General features: G+C 43.1%; 1 protein-coding gene across 2 annotated transcripts; it reads right to left on the bottom strand.

Annotated features, from left to right (window-relative positions):
- Positions 1 to 672: 672 nt before the first annotated feature.
- On the bottom strand, positions 673 to 25,794 carry acanb (aggrecan b). Of its 2 annotated transcripts, XR_013933720.1 has the most exons (20): positions 25,672 to 25,794; positions 16,468 to 16,546; positions 15,927 to 16,310; positions 14,912 to 15,086; positions 14,269 to 14,396; positions 13,224 to 13,517; positions 11,683 to 11,919; positions 11,224 to 11,398; positions 10,851 to 10,978; positions 10,412 to 10,705; positions 9,871 to 9,972; positions 9,316 to 9,435; positions 7,885 to 9,222; positions 6,772 to 6,885; positions 6,469 to 6,627; positions 6,049 to 6,131; positions 5,336 to 5,480; positions 4,551 to 4,733; positions 1,487 to 4,177; positions 673 to 1,439 (listed from the first exon to the last, which is right to left on the bottom strand). XR_013933720.1 is itself a non-coding variant. In XM_080437095.1 (19 exons), the coding sequence occupies exons 2-19, from the start codon at positions 16,538 to 16,540 to the stop codon at positions 4,092 to 4,094; spliced, it is 4,218 nt and encodes a 1,405-aa protein (XP_080293221.1). In that variant the 5' UTR covers positions 16,541 to 16,546; positions 25,672 to 25,794; the 3' UTR covers positions 673 to 4,091. The 2 variants fall into 2 exon arrangements, 1 of the variants encoding a protein (XP_080293221.1); XM_080437095.1 differs by having other exon boundaries at positions 673 to 4,177.
- Between the last annotated feature and the right edge of the window lie 469 nt (positions 25,795 to 26,263).

The raw sequence follows: 26,263 nt of genomic DNA, 5'->3' as shown, positions 1-26,263 counted from the left end.
CTTCTCGCTATAACGGCTGCACAGTCTCAGGAAGTTTAAATATGTTTCTGTAATCCGTAATGGAAAAAAGTGAGCTGGCATGCACATCCAATCCAGTTGGGTCCAGGTGCAGGATAAGGAAATATCTATAAAAGGAAGAAATATCCACACACTGAAAAAGAAGCTCCCCAATATCAGTCGTATCATGGGCCTCAATAATCCTTGAAACAATTAAAATGATAAGCCACGACCCCAAAAATAGCCCATCTACATGCATTGTGAGCATGTAGATCGGCTATTTTTGGTGACAAGATTTTGTGTACAGATCCATGTGCAGGCTTAATGGGACATGACATGTCTACACAGGGAACATCTGGTTCCACATTCTGTTTTTATAGACAGCCATGTCCATATCTGATCTGTACCACAAAGAGTAAAACATTACAGTTTGTTGTGTAAATTAAGCCTTGACTGGGGTACGTGTCAGTATTCTCAAAAATAGCAGACATACAAGCTCACAGCGCGTACATTTTTTAACACAAAACATTTTCAAATAACAGTGCATTTCATTTTTGGGGGTCCTTGGCACAAAAAAGTTTGAGAACTACTGATTTAGAAGGCATTTGTAGAATCCGCCTCAGGTCTTTATAGGGTTAATGGAATGTTACTAAACAGGGACAGTAAATTGACAAAGGCAGAAGGATTCCAGGTTTTATTTGATATTCGTCCACATCAGAATAACATCTTGACAGTTCTTACGTAGTCAGCCTGTGTCACATCAACCACAGTGTTGAAATTAAATCATCACAGATATTTTTGTTTTCCTTGCAAAAGTAACATTACTCTATGGACTGCCATTCTATGTGTAATCAACACATAAACATTCACACAACAGAATGTAATTATTGTCTCTGATGCATACGCACAAACACACTGATACAGGTGTTTGTGTGTGTGTGTGTGTGTGTGTGTGTGTGTGTGTGTGTGTGTGTGTGTGTGTGTGTGTGTGTGTGTGTGTGTGTGTGTGTGCGCGTGCGTGCGTGCGTGCGTGCGTGTGTGTGTGTGTGGGTCTTTATACACATGCATGTGAAAATATTTCACATAATTCTTAAAGCACTGGCATCATGTTGTAATTATGAGTGTTTTGCGGTATGTGTGCTTTGTGAATGTGTGTGTTGTGCTGTGTTTATGTAACTGCATGTGTGCTGTTCTGAGTGGTCAGATGTGGACGCAGGGCAGTGGACGCTGCTCTCAACATTAAAGCAAGTCTTGACCCGAAAAGGCCATGGTCGATATTTTATATCCTCCATCCTCCTTTCTCTCTCCTCTTCCTCTCTCACTTCACAGCTTGGTTTTTGGAAATGCCATCTATCATGCCTCAAGTGCTTTAGAAAGAAATAACTGTCTTCAGTACTCTGCCAAATTATCCTATTCTTCACGCAGAAACCTTAATAGCAAAGCTGTCATTCTCATGTATGTGAATTTAAGGTTTCCATTACAAATGCACTTAGGATTCCCTTATGAGAAAGTTCGGTGTTATGTTATGTATTCAATATAACCTTGATGCAAAATCTTAAGGAGGAGGTTTTATGCAAGTGACTGCGGTCCCGCACTGCTGCTCATTTTGTATTTTAGGTGGCCAGGTGATTAATTGCTAAATTAGTCACCGATTAGATACAAAACACATGAGACTCTGAGAACAGAGTGGAGGACCACTTTACAATTACCTCTGATGTACTGTAGTGCTAATGGAAACTACCCATCACCTACAGAACCAGATAAAAACTACTAAACCTTTTAGTGACTGGTAGGTTTCTGTACTGTACCAGTACCAGCCCCTATGGGTACTGGTACAGTTATTCGTTGGTGTCCAAAAAATCGGTTCTAAAAACTATTTGGCTGGACAAAAAGTCAAAGTAGCTGGTGTGCTTTGGGTACGTATTCCAGCAGTTATGACTCTTTGATAAAGTTAGTTTCTAACCAGGTGTGTAAAAATAAAAACAATCACAATTTTAAATACTTCCTTTCAGCATTCTCTCAGTGACTGTTGGCAGATCAGTCCAATTAACCAACTAGTGAAATCAATCAATCAATGCAGTTGCTGTCTGTTCTTTTAAGTTCATCGCAAATCCTGCTGTTTTTACAATGAAAGTCATGCCTATTCTCAACTCCAGCATATCAAGATTATCATGTCAAATTTCACATTAAGAGTTCATGAGTTGGTTCCGTCTCAGATGGTCATGAACAAAAATCGGTTGTTTACAAAACTATATATGCATCTTCTCCAAAACCAGATAACCCGGTAGGGCAAAGGTATCAGGCATTTAGACAATTCCATCATTTCAAAGGCTAGTATTGATAGTAAAAGAAGCCAGCCCTTTATTGTGCAATAGACCTGTGAAGGTCTATTGCTACCCTGTAAAATTGTGTTAATAGACCTATTAAGGTCTACTGCTGCCCAGAGACACATGGACATCTACTGCTGCCAAGTAAATAGACCTAAAAAGGTCTAATGCTGCACAGTAGACCTGCAAAGGTATTTTGCTGCCCTGTAAATACCAGACCTACTGCACAAAGGTCCACTGCAGTGCAGTAAATAGACCTACGGAGGTCCAATGCAGCCCAGTAAATAAACCTCTAGGTTTACTGCTGCTCAGAGACACATGAAGTTCTACTGCTGCCCTGTAAATAGACCTCTAGATCTGTTGCAGCCCAGTAAGGTGTGTCCACCAGGAACCTTTATAGCACCAGCTTTTTTTGTGTAATACATAGTAAGTCCACGCTGTTGTTCCCAAGTTTTTATCGCCCAGATTAATTTAAACGTTAGAAATATATTAACTTTTAGCAAAAGAGTATTGCACTACATGCAGATTTCCAATAGTCACATAGCGACAGTGGTAGCCTTAAGGAGACTAGTGCTTCCTTCTGGCCTCTCTGTCGTGCTGTCGGCTTTAAAACAGATACCTGGTGGACACAGGAGCTATGTTGCTACATGTCAGATACTGACCTGGGCTGAAGGTTTTTTAAGGTGCGCTGGATTTATTATGCTAAGCACAAAAGGACCTAAAACCAGAGAGCCCCCAAAGTGCACAAGTGCTAACTCTTTCAGCCCAGGTCTGTTTCAATGGCTTTTTTTATATCTAACTTGGATTTGTGTTCATCGTTAGCTTAAAGAGCCCAATGAATCCATCAAGTTGAATACTGTGTTGGTCCGTTCGGTCTGTTATACACAGAGGTAACTATACTCTAAAACTAGAAAGAAAAAAAAAATACTAACAAACACATAAAACTAGAAAAATAATCTAGAAATTATGGAAAAAATCTATGAAACAATGTGCTTGACTTCAGAGTATCCAGCTGCAATTCCAAACACTTTTTTCCCCTTTTCTTCAGTTTTGGATTTTGAAATGCCACTCTCATGCTTTATTGGGAGGAATTATTAAAATAGTATGACATTATTGTATCTTAACATTATGCAATGTTTGCGCCAACTGGTACAATTTTGTCCTAATCCCTTTATGTGAGAATTTCACATCTTTTTCTCTTTTAAAAAAAATGTATCTTCAACCTCCTCCTCCCCAGCAGGGGCAGTAGGGGAGCACAAAGGTGGGTTTTTGGGTACATAGAATATGGAAAAGGAAGTTGCTGGGCCCTGAAGATTTGGTAAAAGTCTTCGGGCTCTTCTGTTAGGTATGTATATTTGTATGTGAGCTACTTAATGTCAAATGTGTAAATACTGGCAGAAGGTTTATCATTGACATAAATAAACAGAGACTTGAATTTTTACCTTAGCATTATGACGGTCAACAGGTAGCAAATGAAAACTTGTGTGACAAATGATATCCAACTAGAATAGCGGAACTAAATTATAAAGTATAAATTACTAAATCACACAAAAGTCCCTTAATGGCACAGGGTGACATTCAAAGATCCAAAACTGTCAGCCAGCCAGGCAGTCAGTCAGTCGGTCGGACTATCACGTCTAAATGTGCTTTAGTGTTTCTATATACATAGAGGGAATGGTATCTTTTTGGTCAGACTTTAGCATTGGTGTCCTTGTTTCTTTACAGGACAGGTCCTGTGTGGGTGTGTGCTGTGTCTTCCTGCCATGCTCAGAGCACCTTCCTCCATGTTTGACTGCTGCGTTTACTCCGGCTTCTCAGGGACCGTTTGTGTAACTTGTTGCTAGCATCACCAGCTGAGGAGGGGAAACAGACGCATGCTGATGATGTCACGGTAAAGTACCCCATGAACATAGTGAACTCAGACAGTCTGGGCCATGGGATACAAGCCCATTAACGTTTTATGTCATGAGTTAACTTAACCGTTTGGTGTGGCTTCCATATTATTTTAATTTGGCACACAAAGTGGCACATACTGTACCAGCTGTGCCGACCTATAAAGTCTTGGTGAAGATGGCAAAGCTACAAAATAAACAAGACGAACAACAGAGACTAGTAAAATAGAGAATTGTTTTTCAATATATTGTCCACAGTAATTATGAGTTAGGGCATCTTTGTCCAGGACCTCAAGTAGCATTTCCATATTTTTTTTCTCCATTCAGAACTCACCTCCTATACATTCCACCTGTGGCTCCTCCCACTCTCCGTTGGGGAGACAGCGTATGACAGGTAGGTGGCGCTGTGTATATCCAGGATCACACTGGTAGCGTACTATGGCGTTGACTGGGTAGTGTTCTCTCCTGCCACCCATAGGCCTGGCATGCTCTACCCCCGGAGCCACCTGGCACATGACTGACAGAGAAAAAAAATCGAAAACATTAGCTGGTTGTTCACAGAGAAAGAAGCAAGAAAACAACAAACAAAATGAACAAACAAGATAATATGCATTTGTACTCACTACTCAGTCTTGTTTCATTCATTGTTTTGGCATTGTAGTGACAACTTTGGCATGTGGCATTTTATATGTGAATGCGTGTGCATAAATTGTTTCTTGAATGTACTGTAATGTACTGTATGCAGTGGTGGAAAAAGTACTCAGATATTTTACTTAAGTAAAAGTGTCAATACTGCAATATAGAAATACTCCGTTACAAGTAAAAGTCCGGAATTAAAAATTTACTTGAGTAAAAGTACAAAAGTATTGGTATCCAAATGTACTTAAAGTACCAAAAGTAAAAGTACAAAAATGTTTGAAAATAGCAATGCGATGCGATCCGACTCGTTGTGAGCTTGTAAGATCGGCTATTTTCAGATAGCCTAGGTATAGAATAGGGCTAAAGTGGTGTATGTAAGTAGCTAGTAACTTAAGTTTTCAAATAATTGTATATAATAGTCGAGTAAAAGTACAATATTTGCCTCTGAGATTGACTGACTGTATTCATTTTGCCACCTACCAGGGCCGCTCTTGCAGGTGAAGGGTAGATGGTAGTTGCAGGGCACGTCATTCCACATTCCTCCTTCATGCCAGATCATCACCACACAGTCCTCACCAGAGTTAAAATAGTTGTCTGGCTGGTTGGGTCTCCAGTTCTCAAAAGCCTGAATACAACACAAAAGTTTGAAGAATTGATGTCTTTCTCTAAACGTAGTCATTAAGCCAATTCCCGGTTCCCCCCATTATGTATAGTCCCTTGTCACTGCTGACCGCTATAGTTGTTCTTAACCACTTCTTTGGTCACACCAGTTGGTCACAGCCGTGACCAACCTGTCGCTAGTGCAGCCAGACAGAACACCCTCCCCACCTAGCTTCCCACCCTGTGGCTTCCCACCCGTAGACATTGTGTTTCCACCCAGTTTCCATGGTGGTGTGCAGGAACTTTACTGCTGCGCCACACAGACACCCCAAGAAGTTATGTTTTTTAGTGCATTTATGTTTCATTTGAGATCATGAAGGAAAGTGAGAGAGAGAAACACAGAACAGCACAACAGACAGAGACAGAGAAAGATTGTGTGTAATACTGTAGAAACCGAGAGAAAGAGAGTCAAGAGAGAGAAAATGACATAGTCATGACCCTGTCACTCAACACATGTGACAGGAAGCACCTGAACGCAGAATGTTTAAAGTCATGAACATATTGAGAACTTCAAGGCTATAACTATAACTCACCAGAGAGCTTCCATCTGTCCATTTGAACTGGTTCTGTACGTCCCTGTCATTCAGTCCTATCCACTGATAGTCCTGGGCATTGGCTAACACAAACACGCACACACGCACACACACACACACACAAACAAACACGCACACGCGCACACACAAACGCGCACACACACACACACACACACACACACACACACACACACACACACACACACACACACACACACACACACACACACACACACACACACACACACACACACACACACACACACACACACACACACACAGCAGATGTTTAGCACATGTTTCAGTGATCATAACAGGTAAATATTCTCCCAGCAAAGATATTTGGCATGTCATTTTACTGAACTTTAAGATACGTGCTCAAACAGACGCACACACGCACGCACACATTAGTGTACTTACAGTTGACAAACTGCTGTTCCTCCTGTGAGTTGATGCTGACCAGGTGAGAGTTGAGTTCCTGGCAGCGTTGTTCAGCATCAAACCAGGTGTCTCTTTCAGCAAAGTGCAGATAGCAGCTACCCATGAACTCCAGCCAGCCATCAGGACAGCCCTGCACCACTACACATAGAGACACAAACACGCACGCACGCACACACACACACACACACACACACGCACAGACACATTTGTTTTCTCATCACCTTTGCCATTTGGTTGAAATGGCATTTCAATAGGTTGTGTAATGGGTTTTTGGTGATGTACCTGTGGTGCAGTCTTGTCCTGTGTAGCCATGTGGACATTCACACACAGCCAGGCCATCCTGCACTGAGCATCTTCCTGCTCCGCAGGGGTTTGGATCACATGGGTCTACAGAGGCTGAGAGCGACACACAGAGTGAAGGGGAGGTTCATGTTACATTGGTTGTCTACCCAGTAAAATCATCAGTGTTATTGATTGATTGATTGATGTACTTTTATTTAGTAAGACATGAGAATATCAGTACATGGAAGTACAAATTCACGATACAATTATGCCTAATTTATGCTCTGTCGCACAGCAGTGTTGCACGCTGGCGGAGCATGATTCAGACATTAACCACACAAACCCCTCCCTATTCTGGCCATGTCTTTGGCAAAAATAGATGAACATTCTGCAAAAATAGGTAAACATTTGGCCAAAATTGACGATCTACATAAGCTCACAGCCTGTTGCACTGCGACACGTTGTGGGCTTGTAAATGGGTTATTTGATCTATTTGATGTACTACAAAATATATAGCATTAAAGTATTTAATTTATCCATGTGTAACTCAGAGATTTTTACACTCTAACAGTTAATTAACCCTCTTATTTACAGTGTATACTGTATGTCTAAATTGAGTTAATAAAATATATTATATCTATAACATGAACAAAAAACTACAAAAACTAAAAGTAAAAACTAAACTGCCATTCTAACACTGTAGCCAGAGATGTCTAGTGATATCTAGCCTGGAGCTGTTCCATTGATTGTGAACAGGACAATTTGGATTCATGTGTTTTTTTTGTTTGAGCATTTGTACCCAAGTCTGTTATGCTGATCCAGGGCCAGGGTTCACTGAGGCTAATGTCACATTTGCCAATGACCTTATCATGTTTTCTAGTTGATTCTCATGGAGCTCCCATGTATGAATTGGTCATCAATTAGTAAGTAATTAGTGTCTAATCAGTAAAAAGATCTGAACAACCGGAGGGTACACAACTCATTTAAAGGTTCTGTAAGTGACATGTTTTTTGTTATAAATAAAATAAGTGTTAAATAGCTCTATATTCCCATAGTAATCATTGCTATAGATTTTGCTGGCAGATAACAGACAACATCATTGAAACCACATACCATCAACTACAGCTGGCTCCTCCACAACAGAGGGGGTCACCATCGAGACTGATGGTGCGGTGGTGGGGCTGGTGTAAGCTCCCGCATGCAGGGTCGTCGCAGAAATCTCCTCTGTGGTCCCGGCCCATCCTTCCTGTTCCTGTTTTGGCTCCGCCTCCAGCTCCGCCTCCTCGTGACCCGTCTGGCCGAGGTTAGCGAGGTATTCTGAATAAGAGACGGTTGAGCCAGGAGGTAAAGCCACAGACAGGCCTTCAGGGGTGTGTTCACCCTGAGACAACCCGCTGGCTGAAGAAAGGTGATACTGCTGCTGCTGCTGGTCCCAAGTAGTGCTGCTACCGGCACCACTTATGAACCCGGACGCACTTCCTGAGCCGCTGACCTCCACCACCCCGCGGCCCTGCTCTGGGTGCTGATGAACAGGTGGTCGAATGGTCACCTCCATCATCCCGTCATCGGTGATGTAGATGACATCCCCGCGAGGCTGGGAAGCGTCACCGGATGCGCCGACACTGGGGAAACCGGACGGGAGACCGCTGGGGAACGTGGACGGGAATCCCGACCCGGATCCGAAGGGGCGATAGCCGGATACTTCCTGCTCACCGGAGGGGCGCTCCGTTAGATCAACAAGACCCTGGTCAACAAATGACACGCCGGACGGGAATCCCGAACCGGATCCGAAGGGGCGATAGCCGGATACTTCCTGCTCGCCGGAGGGGTGTTCCGTTAGATCAACGAGACCCTGGTCAACAAATGACACACCGGGAAGTCCAGAACCAGTGGTGGATATACCAGTAACATCCCCACTGTACAACCCGCTAACTCCTGATCCGGAAACCCCGCTGAAATCTACCCCCCCTCGGCCAATCTCCTGTTGCGTGGGGTGAGCTTTGGAGATTTCCACCATCTGCCCGTCCACCATGATGACAGTTGTGTCCTCGCCGCTCACGTCTCCGCTTCCAGTGGTGGAACCCAAATCTGGATGTGGATGCAGTCCGCTGAAGCCAGGGTGGAATCTGTCCACCTCTAGACCAGACCCAGAGGCCGATCCAAGTCCACCAACTCCAGATTCAACCTCTCCGCTGGGGTAAACGGTGTCTACGCTTCCCTCGCCAGCCTCCTGGGGGCCTCCGTGGGTGGATCCCTCTCCGGAATCAATCTCATCCCCACGGCCGCTGAAGGAGACAGACACAGACCCATCGCCACTGGTACCCGACACACCGGACGCCCCAGACCCATCCCCACTAGGACCGACCACAACACCGCTGCCGCTGGCGGAGACCTCGGTTGAACCAGACTCAGACACGTCCACAGGCACCACAGGAGGGACGATGGGGCTCACTAGAGAACACACAGGAAGAAGAGAATATTGTCATCACAAGAATTGATCATTTTTTTGTCTGCAACTGTTCTTGGTTTGGTTTGCAATCTTACCAGGAGTAAGGTGGTGGTCTGTTGTGCTGGTTGTCTGATTGATGATGACCTCCTTTATCACTACAGTCACATTCACTGTAGTCTCATTCTGAATCTGAACTGGAGCTATAGTGGGCATAACTGGGAAAACAAAACAAAAAACAGTTCCACTTCACTGAGACAACCAGTTAATATCACTGTCAGTCCTGCTACAGGATTTCTTACCTACACAGTTCTGGGTTCAGAATTGATACAATGTACAAGAGAATTTTTGTGATGTTGTTAAATAAAACATCAGGTTAAAGTTCGTTATAGCAACAGCAATGACAATGGTAGTAGTAGTAGTAGTAATAATAATAACAATAATAATAATTATAATATAGGCTATTTGTACACTTTTGTCAAACTGCAACTTTGACCATTTTATGACAAGAAAAAAGTGTGTATTTTGATCATTCTTCATGATGAAGTATAGAAATCAAGGACCGTGTTGTATAGTAATGACAAAAGTATGGTTTTAATTAAAACATTAAGATATACCCTAGAACAAGTTTGTGTGTACAGTAGAAGTCTTACTTGGAATCATTTGGTCGGTTATAATGGTCTTCTTGGTTATAACTTCTTCCACAACAACAGTCGCTACTGTTTCATTTTCAAGCACAACAACAGGGGTCTCAGCTGAGGAAATGTAAAACCACCATCATTTTCAGCATAAGGTTAGGTTTCAAATTAATTCTGCTATAGTTAGCCCATTTACCCTGTTAAAACATAATGTGAGATTCCTGTGCAATACAACTGCTGAATATACAGTATTAACTGCAATTTACAATGAGTGTAAATTGTCCAAATTGAGTGTAACATTTGTATACCTTACATTTCTCTAGTCAAATAATAGTACAGTAATGCATTGAGAACCCATCTACTGTATAAGACAGAATCAGCATCCAATTTATTGTAAGTAAGTAAGTTTTCACATACTACATAGGAATTTGACTACTGTAGGTGTTTGCTCACATACACACACAGACATACTGCATAAATATCAGAAACAATAAATGTACAAGATTGAAGTGGGAAAATAAGTAGGATGGGCTATGTCTGCTTAAGGTTTCCCTACCTCTGACACAGTAGGCATCGTAGCGAGAGTGTTGGTCGGGGTATCCAGTCCGGTTAGGGAAGGCGTAGATGGTATGCACCCCGGCTCGGCCTCCTCCACAGTGAGCCCGGGGGTTGGTGATTGGGTAGCGGACACTATGGTCCAACAGCCAGCCAGGACGACACTTGTCCAGTCCCTGGTTCCAGGCTGCATACAGCTCTCCGCTCGTAGCCAGCGTGGTGTTGAGCTTCTGGCAGTGCTGCACAGCCTCCTCGTAGGAGAAGCTGTCGTAGTCGCTGGTGTAGAACACCTCACCTGGGGGACAGCGAGAGATCTATCGATAATACATTTCTAACCAAGGAATTGGTTAGTAAGTTGTACTGTCTTTCTCTTGTCACAGTCTTCTTGCAACACATCAGATTTGTGCATCTGCAGCTAACAGTGTGTTGATGTCTCTCACCTCGGAGACGATCGACGTAGCAGAAGACATCGTAGCGTTCAGTGGTGGGTCTCAGGCCATAGGACCTCACGCCTGGTAGGAGGTCCAGATTACCTGAACACCTGTCTCTGGGAGACACTATGGGATACCTGGACACAGAACAGAAAATGGGTTTCTTGGCTCTATATTGGTTTAATCGAGACACACTTTAGGTGTCAGTTCCAAAGACCAGTTTGAAATCGCCACTCTAATAGACCATAACCACCTAAACCCTGAATACTTTATCGCACATCAAATAGCTGAATGTTTGCCTATTTCTGCAGAAAGTTTGCCTATTATGACATGCCAAGAATAGGGAAGCCAGGGTTCATGTGGTTAATACAGTATGTCTCACCTGACAGTCTGGTCTCTGAGCCAGCCTGCATCACAGTGGTGCAGACCCTTCTCATAGGCAGCCTGGAGCTGCTGGCCGCTGGCTATGACAGCTCCTACCCGCTGACACGCGAGCTGGGCCTCCGGGAAGGTCAGGGCATACCGTCCAGTGATAGACCTGTAGTGGAACACCACTCCTGGGGGCAGGAAGGAGGGGGGGGGGCATTTGGACAAGAGAGGAAGAAGGAAGAACAGTGGAGATGGAGAAAGAAAGGGAGAGATGGAGGTACAATGAAAGAGTGGAATGGAGGACAATGGGAGAAGAGGGGAGGGGAGAAATGAGAGACAGAAAGGGATGGGGAAAGCGTAAATGTAAAGAAAACGACAACAATGGAATAAAGTTTTGATTTTGGCTTTAGAAATGAGTAGCAATTCAATTTAACATCACCCCTTCTATTATAAATTATAACTATTCACTGACCAGTAGCAGCCATAGCAGTGTCCAAGTGTCTTAGGTCCAGTCCTACTATCACTTTGCCAGATGTGTCGGTGACACTGGGGGGGACAGGCAGAGGGGAGAGGGTTGCCAGTTCTCCAAGGGCCTCCTCCTCCCTTCTCCCAGGTGTGGTGAGGTGGTCTGGGTAGCCCACGGGCGCAGGGGTGATGCGGATGATGTCAGGGAAGGGTGTGGTTAGCACCGGTCCAACAACCTCACCTTCTGTTATAGACAGCACATTATCATTATTCTACTGTATAAATGAATGAATGAATGAATTTTATTTGTATAGTGCTTTTCCAAACAAAGAAGTGCTTTACATACATGATTAAAAACCGCAAACATCAGCAAGAGAAAGAATAAAATAAGAAAACATAAGAAAACATAAACAAAAACATAAAAACATAAAATAAAATAAAATAAACGGCATTTGAAATCAGTCCATAAAACAATCCTTAGGAAAAACACTATATACAAATGTGTTTTCAAAAGCGATTTAAAAGAGGACACTGACTCTGCTAACCTAAGGTCTGAGGGTAGGGCATTCCAGAGCAACGGTGCCCGGGCCGAAAAGGCCCGCCCCCCCGTGTGACAAAGTGTGTTGTGGGAGGATCCAGGAGGGCCCAATCCGAGGATCTAAGCTGGCGAACTGGCTCATGAGGTTTTAGCATGTCCACAATGTATGGAAGGATCAGTGTGCATTGTACCATGATGTTTTATCTATTTATTATGTAGTGCAGTGTTGCTACTTTACTACACTTTACTGCACTTTTAATCCGATCTACAAGCTCACAATTATTTTCGCTATTTTTGAAAATAGGGCATAAGTGTTTAGGCAAGACCACCGCATATGGATGCATAATACAGTACCTTCAGTTATGCTAACAATGACTTTGACCTCTGATATTAGGCGCAGAATGCTTGAAGCCCTGAATGAATTAATGTAAGCCTTGCCGAGCCATGTGGCCCATAGGGCAGGAGCCTATCTCCTGTTTCTGTAGTGTGGATGTACGGCGGCTTGATGTACAAGTACACCCACTGGACATGACGCTAGTATGTCACAGGGACTTACTCCCAATCCAACCCTTGATGCTGAGTGCCAAGCAGGGAGGCATGGGGTCCCATTTATTTTGTCTTTGGTATGACCTGGCCAGGAAATAAACCTGAGCTCCAAATCTCAGGGCGGACACTTTAACCACAAGGCCACTGAGCTGGTGGAAGCTATATGTAATGAAGTTTCACCCAAATCGGAGCCCAAATGAAGGCAGTAGAGTGATGAGAATATTTTTCTATTCACACTGTTTGCAGTATAATAACAATGACCTTGACTTTTGACCTTGACCTCAGGCACAGAATCCTGTAATGCAAATTTCAGAAATAATGGGAAATGCAGTCACAAGGACCTACAGTACCAGTGACTTTTAGTGTCTTGTTTTTTGTCTTGATGGCCCTAACCTATTCCCAATAGTATTGATGGTGCATTATGTGGGTTGCGGTCCTTCAACCATCAACTCTAAAAGAGTTACCTTGATAACACACTGCGTCATAGCGTGAGTCAGGGTAGGGGTATCCTGTCTGGTTGGGGTGCAGGTAGACGGTTCTCACTCCCAGCAGCCCTCCTCCACACTGGGGCCTGGCGATGTTGATGGGGTAGCGAACACTCCGGTCACCCAGCCAGCCGGCACTGCACACATCCATGCCAGCCTGCCACGCCAGGTACAGCTCTCCAGTTGTGGCCAAACGTCCGCCCAATTTGCCACACTGGTCTCCGGCTTCGTAGAAGGTGAACTTCTCCACCGACGTGGAGTAGAAGACCCTGCCTGGGAGGACAGAGAGGAGGGTTTGGGTTACGTTTTTATGGTTAAACGTTTTCCATAAAGGATGGTAGGGGAGAGGGAAGGAACGAAAAGCGAGACCCGGTCTGTGATTTGATTGAATCAGTAGATTGAATCACTAACACAGGTATGTTTCTACAAATTGAGACTCAAGCCTTATCAAACCTTGATTGAATAAAATATGTAAGTTTATGGTGGGTTTCAAATGACCAGGTGCCAATTTCAATGGATATAGTTTACCACATATTATATATCTCTGCTGTCGGGCAGAAACCAGCTCCAAAACTCCAAAATGTTCATTTTTCAGGAAATGAAAAAAAACAAAACAAAAAGTGGAGTTAGGAGGTTTTGTCCATCATTGATAAAAACAGCTGAATGGACCTCCAAGCTCACAATGAGGTTGGAGGTCAAAAGGGGGTGGAGCCTGGAGTCAGCAAAACCAGCTAACTCCACCCCCTTTGGTGGAGTTAGCTGGTTTAGCAGACAGTTTGAGGATCCAATGGAGTTAGCTGGTTTTGTCAGAAGTGCTTTTTAATACTTTTCATTGGTTCAATATTTTTTTTACCAACACACAGACGTAAAGGGTGTTCAATAATCCGATACCATACTTTTATATGACAGTTTTTTATACTTTTATACAACTATATGACAGTTTGAATTATCCTGATGATACAGTATATCCCCCACACATCTGGCACAAATATAAAGTGTTCCCAGCACTGTCAGTGGTGTGTACCTGATATCTTCTCAGCAAAACAGTACACATCATAGGTCTCATTAGCATCTCTGACTCCATAGGTTCTCACTCCAGGGAATCCCTCTTTGTCTCCAAAGCAACCATCCCGGGGTTCGTGGATGGGGTACCTGCAGACAAACACACAGCAGGTGTCAATTAATTAACTGACATTTGTAGGCGAGGCAAGAACATGTATATTTTTGAATGTGTGTGATATGTTAACGGCAAGCCTGAACATCTGCCTTCAGACACGTTGAATGTATGCAGACATGACAAGCCTCAGTCAAAGTTATTTTTCTGCTACATTTCCAAAGCAAAATACCCACTGAAGGATAATAAATAGTTCAATGACGGCAGTGTTTTTGGGGGGAGATCAACATTTATTCATCCCCTTAAATCCAGATGGAAATGTCATCACGCTAACTTTTTCCATTTCCACTTTTAGACGTGTTGTAAATATTTTACAAGCCTCTCTATTTTAAGGTTTATATAAATATTTAATATTGTGCAATAGGTCTAAAGTAGCTGGACAAAAACATGAATAAATAGGGAATGAATAATAATGCTAGAATAATGTGCAGTTTTTTCCATCACATTTTGACTTTGTGTGGCGTCCAGAAGAACTGGTCTTTAAGTCCTATACCTGACGGTCTGGTCAGACAACCAGCCAGCGTCACACTGATGGAAGCCGTCGTCATAAGCAGCCTGGAGCTGAAGAGGGGTGGCGATGGCAGCACTGTTCTGAATACACGCTGCCTTGGCTTTCTCAAAGGTCAGGGTATAACGGGTAGAGATTGCTCTGTAATGGAACACAATACCTGGGAGGGAGGGAGGGAGGGTGAGAGAGAGAGAGAGAGAGAGAGAGAGATAGAGAGGTAGTGAGAGGGGGCGTAGAAAGAGAGAGGGGTGAGAGAGGAGAGAAGTGTGTATAGCATGCATTAATTAATGCAACAGACCTGTTGACCTTCAGGTCATACATCTGCTCTCAAATACTACTGGCTAGAACACTAACAATGAAAATAGTCACACCATCACTATAACGTTGGACCGGCTTCGAATGCATTGAATGGGACATTATCACATTTTATCAGACCATTGAATGGGCGAAGCAGGCGACATACCGACCTACCCACGATTTATCAGACCATTCATTGGGCGTAATCAGGTGATACCGACCTACCCGGAGGTAGAGCAGTCCTCACAGCATGATTTACGATTCTGTGCCTATCGGTACATAACTCGGACGGCGCTGAGTAGGCTCAAGCAAACGTCGCAACGTTCGGCACGGCAACTCGCTCCCTTTAATTCGCTCGGTGGTGCCTCACGTGGCTCCAGTTCGCTTGAGACTGCGTGCCTGGTCCGAATCCGAAACTGAAACTTAATTTTATACAAGTCATCTCCGTCGGTAGGTCAGTGTGTCCTGATAGCACCCAATGAATGGTCTGAAAATCGCGGGTAGGTCAGTATGTTGCCTACTTTGCCCATTCAATGGTCTGATAAAACGTGATAATGTCCCATTCACTCAAGGACCCGGCCACCTCAGACATCAGCAACATTATGAAAATCACATAATTACAATTGTTCGGGTGAAATTCACCCATGGTTAGTGTTCTAAATACATTTTAAATGTAAAACCAATGTGAACTATAGTGATGTACCTTGAACCTGAATGTCCACAGAGTCATAGTTGTCCTCGACGCCCTGCATCACCTCACAGCGGTACGTTCCAGAGTCTTTGGACCGCAGCTCCATGATCTCCACGGTGGCATCGGTGGGGACCAGCGGGTAGTTGACCATGGTCACGCGGTCTAGGTACTCCATCTCCACGTGAACTTTGCCGTCCGAGGCCACCAGGATGAGCGTGACCTTGTTCTTGGTGACGTAGGTCCACTTGATGCGGTGGGAGAGCGGGGCGATGGTCGGGGCCCCCGGGTCGTTGACTGTGTTGTCCTGGAAGTAGCACGGCACGACCACTTTACTGCCCAGCAGGGGGCGGAGGGGCATCTCCACGGGGATACTGACACTCAGTGTACCATCTAGGTCTGGAGGTGGAGAGCCATTGGGGTGTGGGTGTTAGTGGAGATAAATAACAGCTCTTTTTTTTCTTTTTTCTTTTTAAGAACAGCTCGAGTAAACAGAGAGAGAATCTAGAATTCAACTGTCTTTACAATCTGTCTGGTAACAGTGTAACAAACTCACCGTCATGGTCTTCAAATGAGATGGTAGCCGTGATGAAGGGCAGACACACGCACAGTAGAATGAGGGGGGTCATGGTTTCCTAGGGAACAGAACAAATGTAACAGTTGTGAAGATTACATTTTATGATTTTATTTAATCAGATTATATTAAAACAGATTAGTGTTTATTTATAAATCTTTGCAAAGTCAACAGTCTGTTGCTAGATGTGTGGAACCCTTCTAGCCTGGTAAACCCTCCCTCCGGAAATCGCATTTGTAATTTATTTCCTGAAATCAAATGGAAATGAGATTTTCCGGAGGGAGGGTTTACCAGGCTAGAACCCTTCATGCACCGTTAGCAAATTTAAAACAATAATACTAACGTCAAAAAAGCTAACTCATGGACATATTTGTAGGCTAGCCTTGTATTTAAAGTAGACATTAGACTCTGTTTCCATGCAACCTGCTTTCTGATCAGCATGATGGAATGGATGTCTATAGCCTATCAGTGGTGGACAAAGTACTCAACCCCATTACTCTTTCATACAATGTAGCAGCAGCATTGTCTGAAGGGAGGCAAACCAATTTTTTTTTAATCTTATGTACCTGACTGTGCACAATTGATGTAACAATAAAGCAGAACCTTGAACCTTGAGTCAAAGTATTGATACTCCTGGTCAAATACTACTACTCAACTACCAGTGAAAGTTGTCCAGTCAAATATTTACTTGAGCTACATTACTGGAGTACTTGTAAGTATTCAAAAGTAAAAATAATTCCAGAAGTCTTTTTAAAATCAATGCATTGCTGTATAAAACAATTCCGCAAAAATTAAATGTGTTACCAGATGAGAGTCAAATATAGTCAAATATTTGTCTTTGAAATATGTCATTAGATTCCAAAAAACAAATACTCAAGTAAAGCACAGATACTCACAAAATTTACTTAAATACAGTACTCAAGTAAATGTAGCCTACTTTATTACTGTCTATCACTGGTCTACGCTACAAGGACACGTAACCATAAATAGAAACCACACACATAATGGATCTACAAAATCCCATTGTGGTGCAAAAATTAAACTAAAGTTATTTAAACTCTTTACAAGAGATGCTTTGCCGTTTTATATGAATGAATGGTTCTATAAATAGCAGAAATCAATCGGAATCGAATGGTGTATTTTATTCAGAGCTGAGCTGAATAACTCTCATACATAGCTATGGGGTTTTCCCCATAGTGGTCATGTAAGCTAATAGTCATAGTGTATATTATTCAGGATGTACAGTAGATTAGCTGTTCAGGGCCCTTTAAACACCTTCCATTGACAAACATGGAAATATATGATGTCAAAAGTCTCTAAGCCATTTGGAAATACTAGACATGGTCAGTGAATGGAACCCTCTTTCTGTGCGCTGGCAGAGGAAACATTTTCACATTGGTACTTAAACTGATTTGTCATCACGGGCAAGAGAAAGAAGTACGACTCATTCACCCAAACGCTGTTTTCATTTGTCTTGTTAAGATCTGTGAAGAGTGGAAATAAGAAGTGGAGATAAATGGCTACGCAATGGACGATTCGTCTGGAACCAGGCTGTGTGTGTGTGTGTGTGTGTGTGTGAAAGAGAGAGAGTGTCAGAGTGAGACAGAACGTGCATGCGTGTGTGTGCCTTGTGTCTGCGATAGTTTTTTAGTGTGTTGTATGCATTTCTGTCTGACGGACAACACACACACACACACACACACACACACACACACACACACACACACACACACACACACACACACACACACACACACACACACACACACACACACACACACACACACACACACACACACACACACACACACAGGGTACATACTTTGTTGTCAATGTAAAGTCACCTTTCCCAACATTACAGCTCATTACTAATAGTTACCAGCAGCAACCTCATCTGAGAGTAGTGTACAGTCACCTTACAGTACAGTAGAGTCTCCTTACATTAGTTAGTCAGTATACTCATACAGTACCGTATTGTCACCTTACAGTAAAGTCAGTATACAATACAGCACAGTACAGTCACTTTAACGTATAGTCAGTATAGCCATACAGTATAGTCAGTATACCTATACAGTAAAGTACATTATAGTCATGTGATAAGAAGACATTTACGTAAGTTTTAAGTAACGTACTGTTGAATAATCTAGGGCACAGTGTAATGGCATGGAATAGGGATCTGTGTAACAAGACTACCATAATCTATATATTTTTTTATTTAATTATTTATCCTTTTGGAAATATGTCTTGTACACATTGTGACCGGCAGTGGCTCAGGGGTAGAGCGCATTGTGTGCGGCAATGGCTCAGGGGTAGAGTGGCCGATAGAGCGGCCGGATGTCCCAATTCGATCCCGGGCTCCCCAGAGTTAGTGTCGAAGTGTCCTTGAGAAAGTCCTAATTGCTGCCGATGAGCAGGTTGGTGCCTTGCATGGTTTCCTCCGCCATCGGTGTGTGAATGTAATGCACAATCTATGTAAATCGCTCTGGATAAATGCACCATTTTCTTTTTCTATATAAATGCAGCATTGTCAAACACGCTTGATGCAAACAACAATAACAACAACAAAAACAGCAACGACAATACAACATCAACAACAGCAGCGTGAGGTCTGTTCAGCAGCTCTGGTTCAGTTGGGTCTGGATGACTGTATTGAGGTGTTCTGAATATAATATCATTCTTCGGTCATACGGAGAGTAGCCAATAATAGGACTGAATCAGTGAGCCATCTGTGACGTGAGGTGATCTTTTAACCTGCTGTCCTCTGCTAGCTTATTATTGTATTGTAATGCTAGATGAAGCTAAAATGCTTCAAAATGTATTTTTTGTGTTCTACATTTTTATCCCACGATTTTTGTAACCCATTTTTTCACCCACTGCCAATTGCTTAAGCTGTTATCCTGGGCGCTACTCTCCCTCTGCCAGCCAGGGGAGAGCCCCGAACTGAGCTCATGTTTCCTTCAATGCATGAGGAGTGAGCAGGCCGCTTCTTATCACCTGACAGGGGAGAGTTTCCCCGGTAGGATGTAGCGTGTGGAAGGAACACGTTATTCAAACCAGTTCCTTTCCCCTCCATCAGGCGCCCCGGCTGACCAGGGGGAGGCAGTATAGAGACCAGGATTACTGCATGTTTTTTGTGAGGGTACCTACCCTAGGGGACACGGGGAGAACATGCAAACTCCACACAGAAAGGCCCTTTCACCTCAAATGCCTCAAAAGGTTAAAGGTGTTGTAAGAGATATTGTCTTGTTAAAATGAGTGTTAAACAGCTCCATGTTCTATATATTTGGAGTCTTAAACATTACTTATAAGCTGAGCCAGTCACTGTCTGGACTAGACTGACACTTTTCAGTTGAATATTGCTGTTGAATATTAGGCTCATAATACTCAAGATTCTTTGGTGCTGATGGGGGATTTCATTAGTGCTTGCATGGAACTTAGAGAGACTGCGCTGGGCAAGGCAAGGCAAGTTTATTTGTATAGCACATTTCACACAAAAGAGCAATTCAAAGTGCTACATAAGGCATGAAAGGGCATTCAATGGTGCAAAAAGGCATTTGAAGCAAAATAAAGTCTAGAAATTGACAAATGAAATAAAAAGGCATAAAATATAGAGACCAAAGTGCAATTATGGTTTTATTACTTCTTCTTATACTATCATGGGGTCCGGGGAGAGGGGAGAGACAGCTGGAGGATGGACAGACCCTAGTCTTGCATAGTAGATGATCAGCCTACGGATACGTGTGGGAAATCTAAATTCAATGGGCTTGCACAGCAGAGACATCCGGCGCTAACATCCTACACCCACTGCATTGAAAACCAATCCTCATACCGTCCCATATGAAGGACCAGCTTAAAGTCTTTGCATTGGTTCTGTGATGATGTTTTGTTTTAGCAAATTCATTGAATTTAGATGTCAGCAGACATATCACTATAGGTAGAGATCTGGCTACATGAGACTAGATAGACTCAGTTTCACCCAAAGGCTGACATGTTGCCTGTAGATTGGTGATCTTTCTGGTGCTAAGAGTGCATCAGGGTGGGGATAGTTGGGTAATGAAGACAAATAATACTTATTTAATGATAATTTGTACGTTAGTAGTTCCACTACTAATGATTGGTTCTCGTTTGCTCAGGAAAACATGTTTGTGCCCCAAGAAACAATTGAAGTTATCAATGTATTAATATTATTTATATTTGAATCCTCTTAAGTTGCAGGTTGTTCAATCCAAGCAGCCTGATAAACGTATTAACTCCTCTATCAAATATTGTTGTCCACTGGTAAATGATAGAAGTTGTAGTTTATTTCAGTCGGTGAAATCGTGCTTTAGCAGCTCAGATTGCAGATCTTACAAAGCACAGAGCCAATTATGACACGACAGCTATATGATCTGCTACAGTGTCCATCAAAACACGGACAGCTATGTCTAAAGGTCAAAGGTTGATTGAGATAAATACCATATCTCTTATCCAGCGTATAATTTAGTAATTACAATCTACTTACAGTAGTGCGATTTACAATGTGCAAGATCAGAGTGAATGGTGGGGACATTTGGCATCATTCTAACTGGCAGAATAGCACTGGCAGCTGTTGCATCGCTGATGATATTCACAGCAAATACGTTCTGCCAAGAAAATAAATATTTATACGAGTGAGTCATAGGCTACATCCTTCCTCCAGATTAACTGGGTGACGGTCACAGCCTCAGCTGGTTTGATATGTAGTTTGACACCCAGGCTGTACAATGAACATGACTCCATTTTAGCCTGACCACAGGACGAGAGTTACTACTAAACATGAGAGAGTGGTTCGCAACCTTTTTTGGATCAGGGCCCACATGAAAATCTTGAAAATGCCCACGGCCCACCCATCTGACCACTTAAGTGGTCAGATGGGTGAGCCGTATACATTTTCAGAGCATGTTTTTTGGTGTTCTGGCTTCTATCAATGGAACTAACATTTAGTGTATTGCCAATAATTTGGGGCCGCTTTCAGGTTAAGCTGCCCATGAATCATTGGCGTAATAATGAGCTGAGGTGACAGGCAGGTTAAGAGAAAGACAGTGACCTCAAGTTTAAAGGTTCATGTCAAGTTCATGACAAATGAGCCGACAGAACACCCGTTAAATGTTTGGCTCTGGTTCAGTGCTACTGCTGCTGTGTACTGAACACTATACAACACTACACGTGCTGCTGTGTGCACCCATAATGATACAATAACATGTACTGTACAGTCATGACCCATGCAGTCATAATTGTGCGTTTGTGCGCAATTGCCCATACATGTATGTTTGTAGGTGAAGGTGTTTATGTGAGGTGAATTTGTGCACTTTTAAGCTCTATCTGTTTGTGTGTGTGTGTGTGTGTGTGTGTGTGTGTGTGTGTGTGTGTGTGTGTGTGTGTGTGTGTGTGTGTGTGTGTGTGTGTGTGTGTGTGTGTGTGTGTGTGTGTGTGTGTGTGTGTGTGTGTGTGTGTGTGTGTGTGTGTGTGTGTGTGAGAGAGAGAGAGACCCAGGAAATGGAGAGGGCCCAATATTTGCTCTGTGGTCTCTGATGTATCCAGGATGGCACGCTGTTCCAGTTTGGACGGACACAGAGCAGATTGACTTTTAGTTGTACACCAGGCTGGCAGAGAGACAAAAGGCCTGGTTTGACATGAAAAGCACCTAAAATGTTTTCAATAAATGATGGATGAGTGGGTCATCAGCACTATCATTGTTCTCTTTTTTTCCATCAAAGAAAGTTTGTTAACCATTTTAAACCTGCCATTTCTATATTGTGTGCATGTCATTGTAGGCAAAAATGTAAGAAAAGTTAAAGATCTACAATATTCATCACACGTCACCGTCATATGACATATGACACCGTGTGGTGAAGTATAAAAAGGGGCATAAGTGGTTAAATGCATATCAGGTTAAGCTGCCCATGAAAATAAAATAAATTTAATTCTGGAAAATAAATGGTGAACTGTGATGACCTATGACCCTTGGTGCTGTCATTCCTTACACAGTAATATCTGCAGTGTTAATTTAACCCTAACAAATGGAATGAAATTGACCCATAAGGGTCTTTTGGTTCCATTCATTTATCCATCGACAAATAGATAAATTAACACAATTTACTGATTATAAGTCTGTGTATAAGGAAGCACATTTTATATTTAATAGAAGGCTACTTCTGCTTGAGTAAAGCATTACATACGCTGTTGCACCTCTGTTTTTTAAGTCAAATTAAGTCATTTACTATGTAAATATATACATTTTTATATTTGACAGAAGCATAAAATGTATTTGTGTCTTTGTGCTTGAGTGAACTAGACCTTGTTAGTAGTGGTGTCCATCACACTTATAGTTATGTAATTATTATTCTCAGAGTACGTCAGTGTTCATGTCTGTCCAGCTCAGTCAAGTAAAAGTATCTTGAAAGACTTCTTTCCACCCTTCTGTCTCTCATTTAAATTCATACTTCCCTCTTAAGCCCGATTTAACTTAAATTAAGCATTAGAGGAAATAAATGTCCTCTTATCAGCCAACTGCAGCAGAGCCCTGCTGGTTTTGAATGATAGAACCACCCTGGATGTGAGTTCATCATGTCATCAACACTGTCAGCACTAATTTACCTCCCAACAAAGACCCGCCTTGTAGCGGCTGTGGCTCTGTCAAGGTGGGCTTCCAGAAGAATGGATAAAGGCCCTGACAGGCCCTGCCAGCAATTAGCCAATAACCTCACAATACATAAACAGAGCAAATGCCAGGGAATACCATTCACTCCCCTGTTACTCTGTCTAGCCAACCAAAACCCTTTTACAGTACCTTTAGCACCTCTTATGGGGCTTACTATCCGATCGTTCAGCGGCTCCTTGTGTCTTTAAAATGCATCATTTAAATCCAGGACCACTTCATAATGTACGCTGGCATTGTGAGTGGGCCAAGCCTGGCCCAACTGGACCAAGCCGAGCCAAGCCAAGCCAATCAGCTCTTTCTACCTCTCCACAGTGTGTCCATTCAGTCATTTGGGCAGGACCCCCCCACCCACCCCACCCGCATTCAGCCACAGTGGTATGCTCCGTTCCCAGTTGAGGTGGAGTGTAATAAGGCCTTGGTCTGTTCCAGTGGTGGGTGGATGTGTGCGTGTGTGTGTGTGTGTGTGTGTGTGTGTGTGTGTGTGTGTGTGTGTGTGTGTGTGTGTGTGTGTGTGTGTGTGTGTGTGTGTGTGTGTGTGTGTGTGTGTGTGTGTGTGAGAGTGTGTTGGGGGGTGGGGGGGCAGAAAGGAGGGTAACCCAGCCAAGGTAAACACGTGCAGGCAAGCATCCAGGGCAGGCAGACCCCCCTCTGTTCTCAACACACACACACACACACACACACACACACACGCACGCACGCGCGTGCGCGCGCGCGCGCACACACACACACACACACACACACACACACACACACACACACACACACACACACACACACACACACACACACACACACACACACACACACACACACACACACACACACATACACACACACACACACACACACACACACACACACACACACACTGGCACTAGAACAGAGTGGACATTGATGCACACATGTGCACGGACACACACACATGCTATTGCCAAGGGAATGTGCAGGTTAGCAAACACATAGACACACATACACACACACACACACCCCCACACACACACACACACACACACGGACCACAACTGCGCACGTGAATGCGCGCACACACACACACACACACACACACACACACACACACACACACACACACCGCCTAGGGAATGTGCGGGAGAGCACGTCTGATGCCCTGCGGTAAAGAAAACCTATGGGAGTGTGTGTGTACTGTATGTATGTTGGTATTGATACATACTGTAACAGTGTGTATGAGAACACACACAGACGTCTATACAGTAGCTGTAATGGGTGGGGAAGGTAAATACATACTCAGCTGTTTACACACACATTAGCATGTACCTGGTCTATAGGATATCATCAAAAATATGAATGCACAGCAGGCACGTACCATATGCTCATATGTCTCCCCCCCCCCCACACACACACACACACACACACACACACACACACACACACACACACACACACATACACACACACACACACACACACACACACACACACACACACACAGTGTCTATCAAGATTCTTTGGAGGCAAAGATTGCGTGAATATTCAAATATATGCTCAATTCCATTTGAGAGTCGTAGCATAATGCCTTACTAGTTGTTTTTTAAATCAATCATTATTCAAAAATCATGAACGTACAATGTGCTACATTCATTCACTCTGCCAAACGTCTATAATACAGCATGGTCATTTGTTGTACACTACAGGACATGAATCTTGTCTCTCTTGTCAATTCAAGATGTCAAATATATTGCTTCACCCCTGCAGATAAACTATCTAGAAAATTCCAAATTTCTTCAATCTGCACATGTTGGTGACATTTACTAAAGCTCTGCCATACAAAAAAGCATTTTTGCATTCATTTCACTGGTAATTGACAACCAAGCACAGCTATCTATTACAGCAGTTCATATAGATATGCGTTTACATGTTTCTTATACAGTAGTTATATTCTCACAAGTCCATAGTATGTCATCATTTAGTGCAATAATTGTTCAAATAATCGAAATGTAACATACGTAGTTAAAAGTTGCGATGTCACTAGAACGCACTACTTCAGCTTTGAAATAAAATATCAAATAATACAATTTGATTAGACATTAACCCAGAATATACAGACTTCAGTCAAACTTGGACAAACCCGCTTATTCACAATAACCTCATGTCATAAAATTGGCTAATTACATTCCTAAATGTCATAAAAGTACATTCCATTAAAAGGATCTACCATCACCACATACTGTATAAACCTCATTATAGACAGACTCACTGCTTTTCTCACCTACATCCATCACTACAACAGATATCCTACACAATGTAATGAATAATGAAGTATTAAGCAAACCTCCCAGGATGCAACAGCATCATCAGTGCCAAAAACAGACCATCAAAACGTCTTGAGTTTGATGCCTCGGCACGGCACCTCAACAAACCTGTCTAGTCTGTTTCCCTCAGGCCTTGATGGTAAGGCCAATGTATCTCTAAAATGACACTAGTGTAGTAGTAGTAGTAGACGTAGTAGTAGTCGTATGTTATACACGTACCGTTCTTTGCTCCAAGGCTCCCAGCGCCAGAGACTCTAACCTGCGAGCCAAGAGTGTGTCTCGCTGGGTTCGTGACGGACGGAAGACTGAGGGCCTCTGACTCCCCTGTGTGTCAGAGAGCAGAAAGACGCTTTATTCAAACTGCTGCAAGGTTAGCTGTTGGAGAAAGAGAGAAAGAGAGAGAGAGAGAGAGAGAGAGAGAGAGAGAGAGAGAGAGAGAGAGAGAGAGAGAGAGAGGGGGGGTTGTGAAAAAAGGGAAAGAGGAAGGGGAAGAGAAGGATTGATGGAAGGAGTTGAAGAGAGAGTGAAGAGGAAGATGGAAAGAATGAAGTGGGGGAGAAAGGGAGAGAGGTAGAGGGAGGGGTGAAGAGGTAGAGATGATGAGAGGAACTAGATGGGGAGAGGAGCAAAAAAGAGGACAGAGAGACGGAGATGGAATGAGAGATGAAGAGAGAGAGAGAGAGAGAGAGAGAGAGAGAGAGAGAGAGAGAGAGAGAGGATGCCAGAGGATGAAGTCATTGAAACGGTTGGATTTGAACATCAGAGAATCAGACTGTTAAGTGTTCTTTGTCATATTCCCACGTGGACTTAC

Source organism: Gymnoscopelus braueri (assembly GCF_963280865.1).
Source record: "Gymnoscopelus braueri genome assembly, chromosome: 9".
Lineage (NCBI taxonomy): Eukaryota > Metazoa > Chordata > Actinopteri > Myctophiformes > Myctophidae > Gymnoscopelus > Gymnoscopelus braueri.
This window is presented reverse-complemented; position numbering and strand designations above follow the sequence as displayed.

What these genes read in the sequence shown, in the direction of transcription:
- acanb (XM_080437095.1), bottom strand. Translation starts at nt 16,540, where the DNA reads ATGACCCCCCTCATTCTACTGTGCGTGTGTCTGCCCTTCATCACGGCT. An exon ending in CTCATTTGAAGACCATGACG is followed by an intron (nt 16,311 to 16,467) that starts GTGAGTTTGTTA and finishes CTCCACCTCCAG; the next exon opens with ACCTAGATGGTACACTGAGT. An exon ending in TTGTCTGACCAGACCGTCAG is followed by an intron (nt 14,397 to 14,911) that starts GTATAGGACTTA and finishes GTTTGTCTGCAG; the next exon opens with GTACCCCATCCACGAACCCC.